The sequence below is a fragment of the Lygodium microphyllum genome, chromosome 3 (genome assembly GCF_053477565.2).
Source record: "Lygodium microphyllum isolate KBCC chromosome 3, Lygodium_microphyllum_v1.1.10, whole genome shotgun sequence".
Classification (NCBI taxonomy): Eukaryota; Viridiplantae; Streptophyta; class Polypodiopsida; order Schizaeales; family Lygodiaceae; genus Lygodium; species Lygodium microphyllum.
This window is the reverse complement of record NC_141137.1, coordinates 153,399,290-153,410,450: the sequence shown is the minus strand read 5'-3', so window position 1 is coordinate 153,410,450 and position 11,161 is coordinate 153,399,290. Positions and strand designations below refer to the sequence as shown.

Here is an 11,161-nt window from a genome sequence, read left to right as displayed (position 1 = left end):
AGTGCTAGACAATGCAACCATTGGCTACTTCTTGCTGTTCCAGCTGATCATTCCACTTTCAAATCAAAGGAATAACCACTTGTAGATCTACAATCATATGAGCATCCTGCCCATTCCACATATGTGTAACCAATGATTTTTAGGACATTATCATTCTCATAGAACAACCCATGATCTACAGTGGACTTTACATACCGCATAATCCGTCTAACACTATCCAGGTGTGGCTTCCTGGGCTTGTGCATGAACTAACTTATGAGCCCAACTGCATAACTCAAATTAGGCCTTGTGATGGTTAAGTAGATCAAGCTTCCAATCATCTACTTGTACATAGTCACATCATCAATTTCAGCTCCAATGCTAATGTCCAACTTGATATTCTGATCAAGAGGTGTATCCAATGGTTTACATTTAGCCATGCTATATTTCTTCAGCATTTCCATGGCATAGTGTTTTTGCGTTAGCCATAAACAATTTTAAGCCTTGATCACCTCAATACCCAAGAAATACTTTAGGTCACCTAAGTCTTTTATGTCAAATTCAAATTTCAACATTTGCATAGCATGTTGCATTCCAAAGTCATCCTCACCAGTGATTAGCAAATCATCAACATAGATAATCAACACTACTGTCTTTTTCGTAAATGTGACTATGATCAACCCTGCCAACAATAAATCCCAAACTCTGCAAGTAACTACTGATCTTTGCATGCCAAGCTCTCGAATCCTGCTTCAACCCATATTGCTTTTTTTAGCTTGCATACATAATGCTGAAAATTAGGGTGTATATACCCTTCATGCTAATCCATATAAACATCCAAGCCACCATTGAGGAAAGCATTTTTCATGTCCATCTACTAAAATTTCCAGCCTTTAGCAACAACCAATGCAATCATTGTTCATATGGTTGCCATCTTGGCAACAGGACTGAATGTTTCTTGATAGTCTAACCCATACTGTTGAGCATATCCTTTAGCAACTAGCCTGGCTTTATACCTCTCTACACTACCATTTGACTTGTATTTAATTTTGTAGACCCATTTGCAACCAATGGTCTTCTTTCCTTCTAGTGGCACAAGATCCCAAGTACTATTTTCAGCTAAGGCATCTATCTCCTCATCCATAGTTGTGCACCAATTTTTATCCATCGCTACTTCAGCAAATGTAGGAGGCTCTTTTATGACAAATCAAAGTTGAAGCCCGAGAGTGTGCACAAGAGGGAGAGAGAGAGCTCAAGTACAAGAAGATATTGCTCAATAAGTTTCTCAAAGGTACAACTAGTACACTCTCCTCAACTGTGAGTGTGTAGTTTAGGCTGTTTATATAGCCTTTAGAGAAGTTAGGGTTAGGGTTTCCCCTTGCTCCCTTGTCCTCCAGTCCATTTACACCTAGCTACCCTTATCCTCTCCAATATAAGGAGAGTTCCCATGCTTACTTCTCAACACTCCCCTCAATGCCAAGTGGCATTGGATAAAGCATGATAGGATGGGAGGTAAAGTTGGCCTCCAATTCCTTAGGTACTTCGGGAACACTGAGACACTTACTAGTGATATGCCAAGTCTTTTTGCATTTATTACACTTCATTTTGTCAGGATATTTCTTCCAGCAATTGCTTACAACATGCCCTTTTTATGATAGAAGGAGCACTTTGTAGAAGTCATATGGACTAACACTTGCTCACGGGAAGTAAATGCTAAAGTCCCTTCATTATGGTTCCTCTTCTCTTCATCCAGGCATGACTGGATGGTACTTGCCAAGGTTGGGTTTGGGATATTAGTAAGGGTAGTAACAAGAGTTGGAAAGACCTTCTTCATAGACTTCAGAAGTATGGCAATGGCATCTTCATCATGAATGGGTGCTTTGAATAGAGGCCAACTGTGCCATGAGCCCCTTAATATATGAAGTAAACTTGCTTAGATCTTCTCCCTGTTTATACTCCAAGCTAAAAACTCAATCTTTAGAAATATCTTGGAGTTTTTCCCTCTAGCACCATAGAGCCTTTCAAGCTCATCCCACTTCTCCTTGGCAATGGAGAGTTGGTCAATGTGATGAATTAAAGATTCATCCAAATGAAGCATGATGATGGCCTGAGCTCTTTCATCATCTTCTACATCAAGGGGATTGGATGGGTCAATAACTTTGGTCCCTTTTATGAAGGGCCAGTAACCTCATTCTGTCATTTTATATTTTACATGGACCTACCAGGGATGGAAATCTTTTCCATTAAACTTGCGAATTTGAGGCCTAGCATCTTCATAGGCCATGGCCATTATAGGAAGGTCTTACCTCTTGCTTTAAGCAATGGCAGTGTCTAGTCCTTTACAGGTGGCCAAGTATGAATCAAATAGCAAAATTGATAGCCTTACAATTGATAACCAACTTTAAAATTGTAAAGATGAAAAAGGTTGGAAATCATACATATGTAGTATCTCAAGATAAGATTTTGGTGGTCCTATTCTACAAACAACCCTTGATTTAAGTTTTACTATTTTCCTAGGTTTCAATGAGGTGAACTTTGACTGGACTTTAGGTTCCTCCCCTCCTTGCGGTTTAGTATACGAGCATTTGGTTAAGCAAGGTCAATTAATGACCTCGACACTTGGTGAAGAGTACGAGGAGATTTCAATCACATCAATATTCATAAGGCAATAGTAATGATGTCATTAAATGCCTTTTCAATGCTTAGAAGCACTCATCTCAAGATTGAGATGTTTAGGTATTACATTGAGACACTTGACTTATTACTGGTATTGAAGTTGCGCTTCTCAGTGAACTTATGATGTCCCCTGAGTATTGGAGCTACTCACAGACCAGGAACACACTTCGAAGCATATGCTTTAGTGATTAGAATCACTGTTAATGATTACAAATTGAAAATTTTGGCTATGGCTGCTAGAAATCCATAGTTAGAGTTTTGCTCATAGCAACCAACACAAGAGGAATTTCTCCGAACCTCTTAGAGGGAGATGGCCCATTAGGGGGGCTAACCAAGCCCCATGATAGCTGCCTCAATCATGCCCTCTACTGGTCATGGTCTAGCTCGAATCAGGCCGCCTACAAATCTGCACCGATTTTTGTGTTTTCTTCAATGCTGCTCTCCACGACGCCCAATGTCAGCATTTTTTGTACCACGCTACTGTGCCTTGTGTTGGGGAAGAAATCTTCAGTAGAAGTCAAGAGCTGAAATTCTCTCCTTTTCTCTCCCTAGGTCCTCCAGTAGAGGCAGGCCAAGCTGGCTATGGTGGAAATGAGAGTAAATGAGAAAACAAGATTTCTTCTTGTGCACTTAGGTGTGTAGAGAGGCTAAGGGAAGCTAAGCAATCGGAGATGGCTCTGATATCATGTGACAAATTAGAGTTGAAGCACCTCTACCTTCACGTGAATGACACACGTAAAACGACGAGAGAGAGAGAGAGAGAGAGAGAGAGAGAGAGAGAGAGAGATTCACCAATCTATTGTTTGCAACAAGAGCAGTCTGTTGTCCACAGTAGGAGCAAAGACTGTCAGTCCATAGCATGAGCAGAATGCATGATCAACATAATGAGTAGGAGCAAGAGTAGAATGCAGGCAGGAGCACAGAGCAGGATGGCATGATATGAGAGCAAGAATATGCATCAATTAATGCCACACACACTATCACCTTTCCATGCATGGGACGTTCTTTCCATGGTACGGCAAATTCAATTTTGCATCGGTAAAACAAAAGGCAAGCCTAAGAGCTTTGTAGTGTTCGACATGTCAGTTCAGGTATTAATAGTCAAATTGGTAAAGTAGTATAGTTTTTGCACCACTCAGAAGGTTGCTTGAAGATGGGCCATGGACAGCTGCCCTAGGAAGCTTAATTGAATTTAGCTAGAACATTGTCTTGTCCCATTGAACTTCTCTCTTTGATGGAAAGTCTTTGCATGTGCAAGACAACGTGAAACTATTTTTGGGTACTTTAGGAGAATCGGCTCATTCAAACTGAGGCCCACTACCGAATGATAATTGTTTCCTTTTTATAGTGAAATTAAAGAGAAACTTTTAGTTTTTTGTAATGCGGCTTATATTAAGAAGAGGCAAAAGAAGTCCCAACATGTATTACTTTCATAGTTCTCATTTTCTTATGTAATTAACATTTTTAGAATCATCAAAAGTTAAGATCATTAACATTTTTAGATCGAACTTTCTCACTCTTTTGACGTATTTCCATCAAAATTCTGCATCGATTGAAAATCTTTTATTACATGAAGATGACAATAGTTTTATACAAGTGAATCTGCCCTTGGTTGTCAACAACAATGTACATGGAGACTGCCATTGAAAATCGCTATGTCAATTATGTCTAGTGTTGCTGGCACGAGTTTTACTCTTGGGCTTTTTGTGCTTAGAAGGGCTATTGGCCTGCCTCTCGAGCCTGCCTATCCGACTGTTAAGGCTAGCAATAGTCTTGTCCTGCTTTTGACACTGAATGCAGAGCTTGGAAAGGAGAGATCTTAGATGTAGACAGTGCTGGTAGAGCTCCTCAAGAACAGCCCTGTCAGATAGCTCTTTGTTCTTGCTTCCAGATTGGGATCGCGCCTCTGACTCTGCTTGAACCTGGAGATGACTAGGTCTCGTGGTCTGTTCCGCAGTTTCCATTCCCTTAGAAGCTTGCATGCCAATAGGTAGATCTGCCTCTTTCTGCTCGACTTCTCCGACATCATCCATTTGCTCTTCCTGGAGGCTACAAATATCTGCATTCTGTTGCTCACACACCTTCCTCCTCTTGCACTCCGCAGCTAGTTCCTCATTGTTCACATCAGGTTTCATCTTCTTCCACGAGCCATCTGGCTGCGTCATATTTGTGACGTCAGGCCCTGCAGATTTACCATCTGCCAAGGCTGAATCCTCTGTTTGGCCCCCTGTGATGATTATATCATCTGTATCTGATTGGATTGCACAGACTGGTTCTCTGTCTTCTCGATTTTCATACTCGTTAGCTTCTGGTGATGTGTCCTCATGAGACTCCGCTTCATCACTGCTTGATTGAACCGGCTCCACTGTATCGTCATCTCTGACGATTGGTCTCAAATGTTCTTGAGATGAACTAAGACTGGCTTCTTGTTCATTCAATGTTCCCAAAATAGCATCGACATTTCCAATGTGCACTTTCGAATCACTAGGAACAGAGCTTCTTTCTTGCTGCACGTCAGCCTTTCCTTCTCCACAAAGATCCTCATTATTCATCACTGATTCAGGGTTCTCTGCAAGAAGATCGGCCTCAAGGACCTGTGGCATAGTACCATCTACCAGGTGCAAGTCACAAGCACTTTCGGACTCGTAGTAAGCTTCCGCATCCTTAGGTGCAGCGTCAGACCTTATGCACAATTTGATGTCGGGCAAGGGATCGATCGAGATTGCAATAGGACCTTGTTTCTCCATCTCTTCATTCACGTCCTGAGGAGGTACTTCTAAGCTTTGCTCCTTCTCTTGCGGTACTTCTATCTCTACATATTCCTCCCTAGCAGGTATCTCTGAAATTAGCTCCTTTTCTTGATGTATCTCCATCTCCTCGATCACCTCTGCAGGAGGTACTCCTGGAATTCGCTCCTTCTCTTGCTTTATGTCGATTTCTTCGTTTACCTCTGGCGGAGGAATTTCTTGAACTTGCTCCTTCTCTTGCAGCATTGCATCAATGGCATCCTGAAGTTGGACAGCCTTCCTAGTTGCCTCCTTCCTCCGACTGCGAACTTCTGGAATTGGGCCCTATAGTTCACAAAGACGGCCATCAGAAATGAACAATAGGTAAAGACGGTATACGTACGATATATCGGGATGGCCAGAATCTGATACTTAATTTCAAAGCACATATGCTACCTCAATGGAATCAAGTCGGAGGAGGAGGGCCATGATGCTCTCAGAGAGGCGTAGCCGCTCCTTGTCATCGTGCTTGACGCGTCGTGGCAAATCACGGTCGGATTGAAGCTGCGTCTGCAAATCCTGGAGTTGAAGGTTGATGCTGGCGATGGTGCGCAGATGGGGGAGGGGTTTGTGTCGGCGGACGGCAAAGCCACGGAAGGAGGCCTGAATTCTGGTGGCAGCAAGGGCGGGGTCGAGGCGGGACGAGGCCGGCGCAGGCCGAGCAGGAGAAGGACCAGCACTGTTTTGAGGGCGGGCGGGAGGAGGAGCGGAAGGGGGAGAGGAGGAGTCGCGGACGGGAATGGTTACGACGGAGGCGGGGCGGGAGGGATATTGATGGTATATAGGCCTGTTGTATGAGGAAGTGGCAGGAGGAGCAGTGCGTGGATGGTCGAAGAAGAACGGAGAGGGAGAGAAGAAGGGAGATCGTCGCATGGCTACTGCTCTCTGAAAGGCTCGATCGGCTATGGCGATGTCTGGCTCGTGATTTTATGGCTGATGACCGTACTTGCAGTCGGGCAAAGACGAAAATCTGTTGCTGGTTGTTGCTCTTCGAGTGCAGAAATGGGACACTGTTCGGACTTCTGCCGTTTCGCGTTGGTTTTATGCAGCGTCCCGTCACCTTTCCAGAACCTTCTCAAAGTGTCTCGTTCCCGTTACTTTCCAGAACCTTCTCAAAGTGTCTCGTTGGGCCGCGCTTCGCGATCTTCTGTTTGCAACATAAATTTGATCTTTAGGCTGGCTAGTTACTTAGGGGCATTCAGACAAACCAAAGGTTTCGTTTAATGTGAACTGCAAAATTTTACAAACAAATATTTAAAATTCAAAGTATGTTTATATTTACAATCTATTTTCCAAAATAGTACATTCGAGTTGAAAGAAATACCAGGCCTAACACAAACTTACGTAGTGATGATCTATACTATCTATCTATTTATACTTCTATGTTTATGTTTATTCTATCTTATAATTAAGGAATTTAAGGAATCTATATCTATTTATCATTTTGGTTGAAGGTTCGGTATCTTCCGAACCTCCATTTCTTTCCCCAAGCCTATTTTTTAATCTCAAGCCTATTTTTGAATTTTTGAATTGCATGCATGCAGGGTTGAGGGAGGTTAAGGTGGCTTTAATACCCCACAACCTCTTTCTCTCATGATTAGTGAGAGACATTGTATATCTCTTTTTGATCTCATTGTCGCTCGAGTTGCAACAGTGGAGTTGCATGGTGGAATTGCTTGGAGCAGAGGAGCACACTTGGAGCAAGGGAGCCAGCTCGCTCAGGTGCAACTCTCTCTCTCTCTCTCTCTCTCTCTCTCTCTCTCTCTCTCTCGTAGGCAGGCCAAGCGTGGACAAGCGTGGGGCCAGGCGTGGGTACTCTCTCTCTCCCTCTCGGGGGCGGGCCAGGCGTGGGCAGGCATGGGGCCAGGCGTGATAATAGTTAATAGTTATAGTTTATTAGTAATTATGACATGATTATGATGTTATTTTATTTAGATATTATTAGTTTATTAGTTTATTACGGTATTATTTTATTTAGATATTGTTAGTTGTATTATTTTATTATTATTATTATTTTTGTTATTATTATTATTTTTCATTTAGATATTATTAGTTTATTATTGTTTGGATATTATTAGTTTATATCAATCTAAATAATAATATCTAATTAGTTTATATAATAATGATGATTGTTGTTGTATTGTTTATTAGTTTATTGTGATATTATTTTATTTAGATTAAGATAAGATTTAGATATTTTTTTATATTATTATTGTTGTCGTATTGTTTATTATTATTATTATTATGTTATTACATTCTTATTGTATTATTTTATTATTATTATTGTTATATAGTTTTGTTAATGGTTGTTATTTTAACTTTGTTATTGTTAGTTATTATATTATATTATATTATATGTATTGTTAGTTTGTTATTTGTTATTATTATTATTTTTGTTATTATTATATAATATATAATAATAATGAAAAATTATGATGATGATTGCTATTGTATTTTTTATGTTATTATTATTATTTATTATATTTTTATAGTTAAATAGTTTATGATGTTATTTTACTTAGATATTATTAGTTTATTATTGTTATTTTTGTTAATATTAGTATTATATTTATTATTATTATTATATAATGATGATTGCTGTTGTTTTGTTTATTAGTTTATTGTTAGTTTATAGTTTATTATGGTATTATTTTATTTAGATTAAGATTAAGATTTAGATATTGTTTTATATTATTATTATTGTCGTATTGTTAAATATTATTATTATTGTTATTAAATTCTTATTGTATTATTTTATTATTATTATTGTTATATAGTTATATGGTTTTGTTAATGGTTGTTATTTTAACTTTGCTATTGTTAGTTATTATATTATATGTATTGTTATTTTGTTATTTGTTATTTATTATTATTATGATGATGTTATTTTATTTAGATATTATTAGTTTATCTTTTTATTGTTAGTTTATAGTTTATTTTATTGTGGTATTATTTTATTTAGATTTAGATATTATTTTAGTTATTATATTTTATTGTTATTACATTCTTATTGTATTGTTTTATTTGATTATTATTATATAGTTATATAGTTTTGTTATTGGTTGTTATTTTAGCTTTGTTATTGTTAGTTATGATTATGATTATTATATTATATTATTATTATTATTATATTACTATTATATTATACTATATATTATTAATCTATTGTTTATGTATAGTAGACTAATTATAAATACAGTTACAGATACAGATATTGATGGATATAGAGTAATAAATATATATAATAATAATATATTAATAATTAGTTATTATATTATTGTTGTTATATTATTATTATTACTATTATAGTGTATAGTTATAGTTATTATCATACAGATATTGATCATTGGTATTGAATTGAATATTGATATTGGTATTATATTATAGTTATTAATAAATATAGATCATAATAATAGTATAGTTAATAGTTAGTTATTATTATTACTAGTTATTATATTATTATTTTTATATAATTATATTATGAATGTTATATTACTTTATATTATTATTATTACATTCTTATTGTATTATTATATTTTATAGCTAAATATTTTAATTAGTTGTTAATAGGTAGTTGTAATTATAGTTATGTAGTTCTATTATTAGTTATTTAGTTTATTGTGGTATTATTTTATTTAGATATTGTTAGTTGTATGTGTTACTTTTTATTGGTTATATTATTATTATTTTACTTTTACTTTTCATTGGTTTAGTTGTTATTGTTATTTTTGTTAGTGTTATTATTATTGTTGTTGTTGTTGTTGTTAGTCTGGTTATTATTCCATTTATTATAATAGTATAGTTAATAATATAGATATAGATATAGATATAGATAATAATAATATATTAATAGTTAGTTATTATAATATTATTGTTATATTATTATTATTATTATATTGTATAGTTATAGTTATTATCACACAGATATTGATAATTGGAAAGTAGTAACTGCAATAGGCTCCACTGTGCATATGGGATAGGTAAGCCTACATGTCCTTAGCCTATAATAACCCTTCATGGCATTAAAAATCTGTTATTGACGTTTTTAAACTTAGGATATTGTTTAGTGTGTGAATTATAGTTTTATTGGTAGGGGTGGGGAATGTTGCATTGTCTTGGGGCATGATTTTCTAAGAAAGGATATTGTGTGGTGTGCACCATGCAACGTTAGGTATACCACTTAAAATACCAACTCACTAGTCATTGTGGTGTTGTCTTTGATCCTTGACTTTTCTCATTATGCAAGGGGGGTTTTGCATCATGAAATGGATACATCCATTGTGACAAAAAGCCTAATCTCTCAGCTAGGGAGCCATGAGAATTTGCTTGAAATAATCCAAATGCATCTTGAAGACCCACTTGAGTCCTATGTGTGGGATAAACAAATTGAAACCTCACTCTAGATGCTACTTACTATAGCAAATTCTATTGTAGTCAATCATGTGGTCTAATGCACGCATGTTTAGATTTAATGCATTGGAAGTTAATCTAATGCCATCTAGGATTTTCCACTGTTTTTAATTTTTAAGATAAGATAAGATAAGAATAGTTGATATGCACCTTGATGTTGACGCATGTGTTTTGCGCAGCATGGAGGACAAAAATGTGTCTGTAGCAAATGTTGTGCAGTGCGCTCCCAGTGTGCAAATGAATGTGTGCAAAGGGAAAGAGGTTATAAGGAAGAAGGCAGTTCGTCGTGCACTCAAGCATGTTGGAGGATGTGAAAGTCCTATTAGTTTTTTGAGAGTCATTCATCGCTTGGATGGGCTTGAGAAGCAAGTAAAGGCACTATTTCAACATCAAAGGGCTTCGGTTTCTCTTGATGAGAGCATTGATAGCCGTCTACAGAGGATTGAGAGAATTTTGGAGGAGAAATACGAAGGAAAACTTTGTGATGGTGTGAGGATACATGATGAGTTGGAAGAAATCAAGGGTTACATAGGGGAGATATATGACCATATCCGAAAGTATTAGCCACGTATTGGATCCTTGGATGATCATGATGAGAAGATGAAAGATCTTATTGACAGTGTTGGTCGTATAGAGGATGGCGTATGTGAGTTAATTGCTCACAAAAATGAAAATGTTTCCCTTGATGTGCAACTTATTTCTTTGAAAGTTTCTCTTAATAGGTTTTCGGTAATGTTAACCCAGATGAATCACCGTGTGGGGTCATTCCCTTTCACTCGAGAGCATTGCCCTTGATGTGCAATTTGCTTCTTTCAAAGTTTATCTAGATAGGTTTTTGGCAATGTTAACTTGGATGAGTCGCCGTTGCATAAGCACATCCTCGAAAATCTCCATTTTGAAAAACATTGTCTATCTCTTCCAAATTAAAAATCACCACATACTTGATACATATGATCTTTGCAAGACTTTTTAAATGAGTTGTGTTTTATTCAATTGATGGAAATCTCCATTTTAAAAAACATTGTCTATCTCTTCCAAATTATTAAGATTTTTTAATCTCATTTTAATAGTTTATATTTCCATATTTTCACCTTTGTATTCATTCATCTTTGAGCGTCGAGCATCTTTGGATCTTTAACACATTCGAGCCTTTGGCAAGACCTATGTATGGATCTAGACGAATGAACATCCATTAGTAGGGCTTGCACACACACACACACACACACACACACACACACACACACACACACACACACACACACACACACACACACACACAGAGTGTGTGTGTGTGTGTGCATGTGTCGAAG

The 11,161-nt window shown here is 37.0% G+C and overlaps 2 protein-coding genes across 2 annotated transcripts; one reads left to right on the top strand and one right to left on the bottom strand.

The window, feature by feature from the left end:
- Positions 1-4,197: 4,197 nt before the first annotated feature.
- On the bottom strand, positions 4,198-6,454 carry LOC148039052 (uncharacterized). The gene is made up of 2 exons (XM_087674932.1): positions 5,838-6,454; positions 4,198-5,726 (listed from the first exon to the last, which is right to left on the bottom strand). The coding sequence occupies exons 1-2, from the start codon at positions 6,312-6,314 to the stop codon at positions 4,314-4,316; spliced, it is 1,890 nt and encodes a 629-aa protein (XP_087531058.1). The 5' UTR covers positions 6,315-6,454; the 3' UTR covers positions 4,198-4,313.
- On the top strand, positions 6,407-10,778 carry LOC148039051 (uncharacterized). Its single transcript, XM_087674933.1, has 2 exons — positions 6,407-7,163; positions 10,031-10,778. Exons 1-2 carry the CDS (start codon positions 7,105-7,107, stop codon positions 10,413-10,415), a joined length of 444 nt encoding a protein of 147 aa, XP_087531059.1. The 5' UTR covers positions 6,407-7,104; the 3' UTR covers positions 10,416-10,778.
- The last annotated feature ends 383 nt before the right edge of the window (positions 10,779-11,161 follow it).

Coding starts and splice junctions, on each gene's coding strand:
- LOC148039052 (XM_087674932.1), bottom strand. CDS start 6,314: ATGCGACGATCTCCCTTCTTCTCTCCCTCTCCGTTCTTCTTCGACCAT. Junction 5,727..5,837: donor TCCGACTTGATTCCATTGAG/GTAGCATATGTG, acceptor TGTGAACTATAG/GGCCCAATTCCAGAAGTTCG.
- LOC148039051 (XM_087674933.1), top strand. CDS start 7,105: ATGGTGGAATTGCTTGGAGCAGAGGAGCACACTTGGAGCAAGGGAGCC. Junction 7,164..10,030: donor AAGGGAGCCAGCTCGCTCAG/GTGCAACTCTCT, acceptor TGTTTTGCGCAG/CATGGAGGACAAAAATGTGT.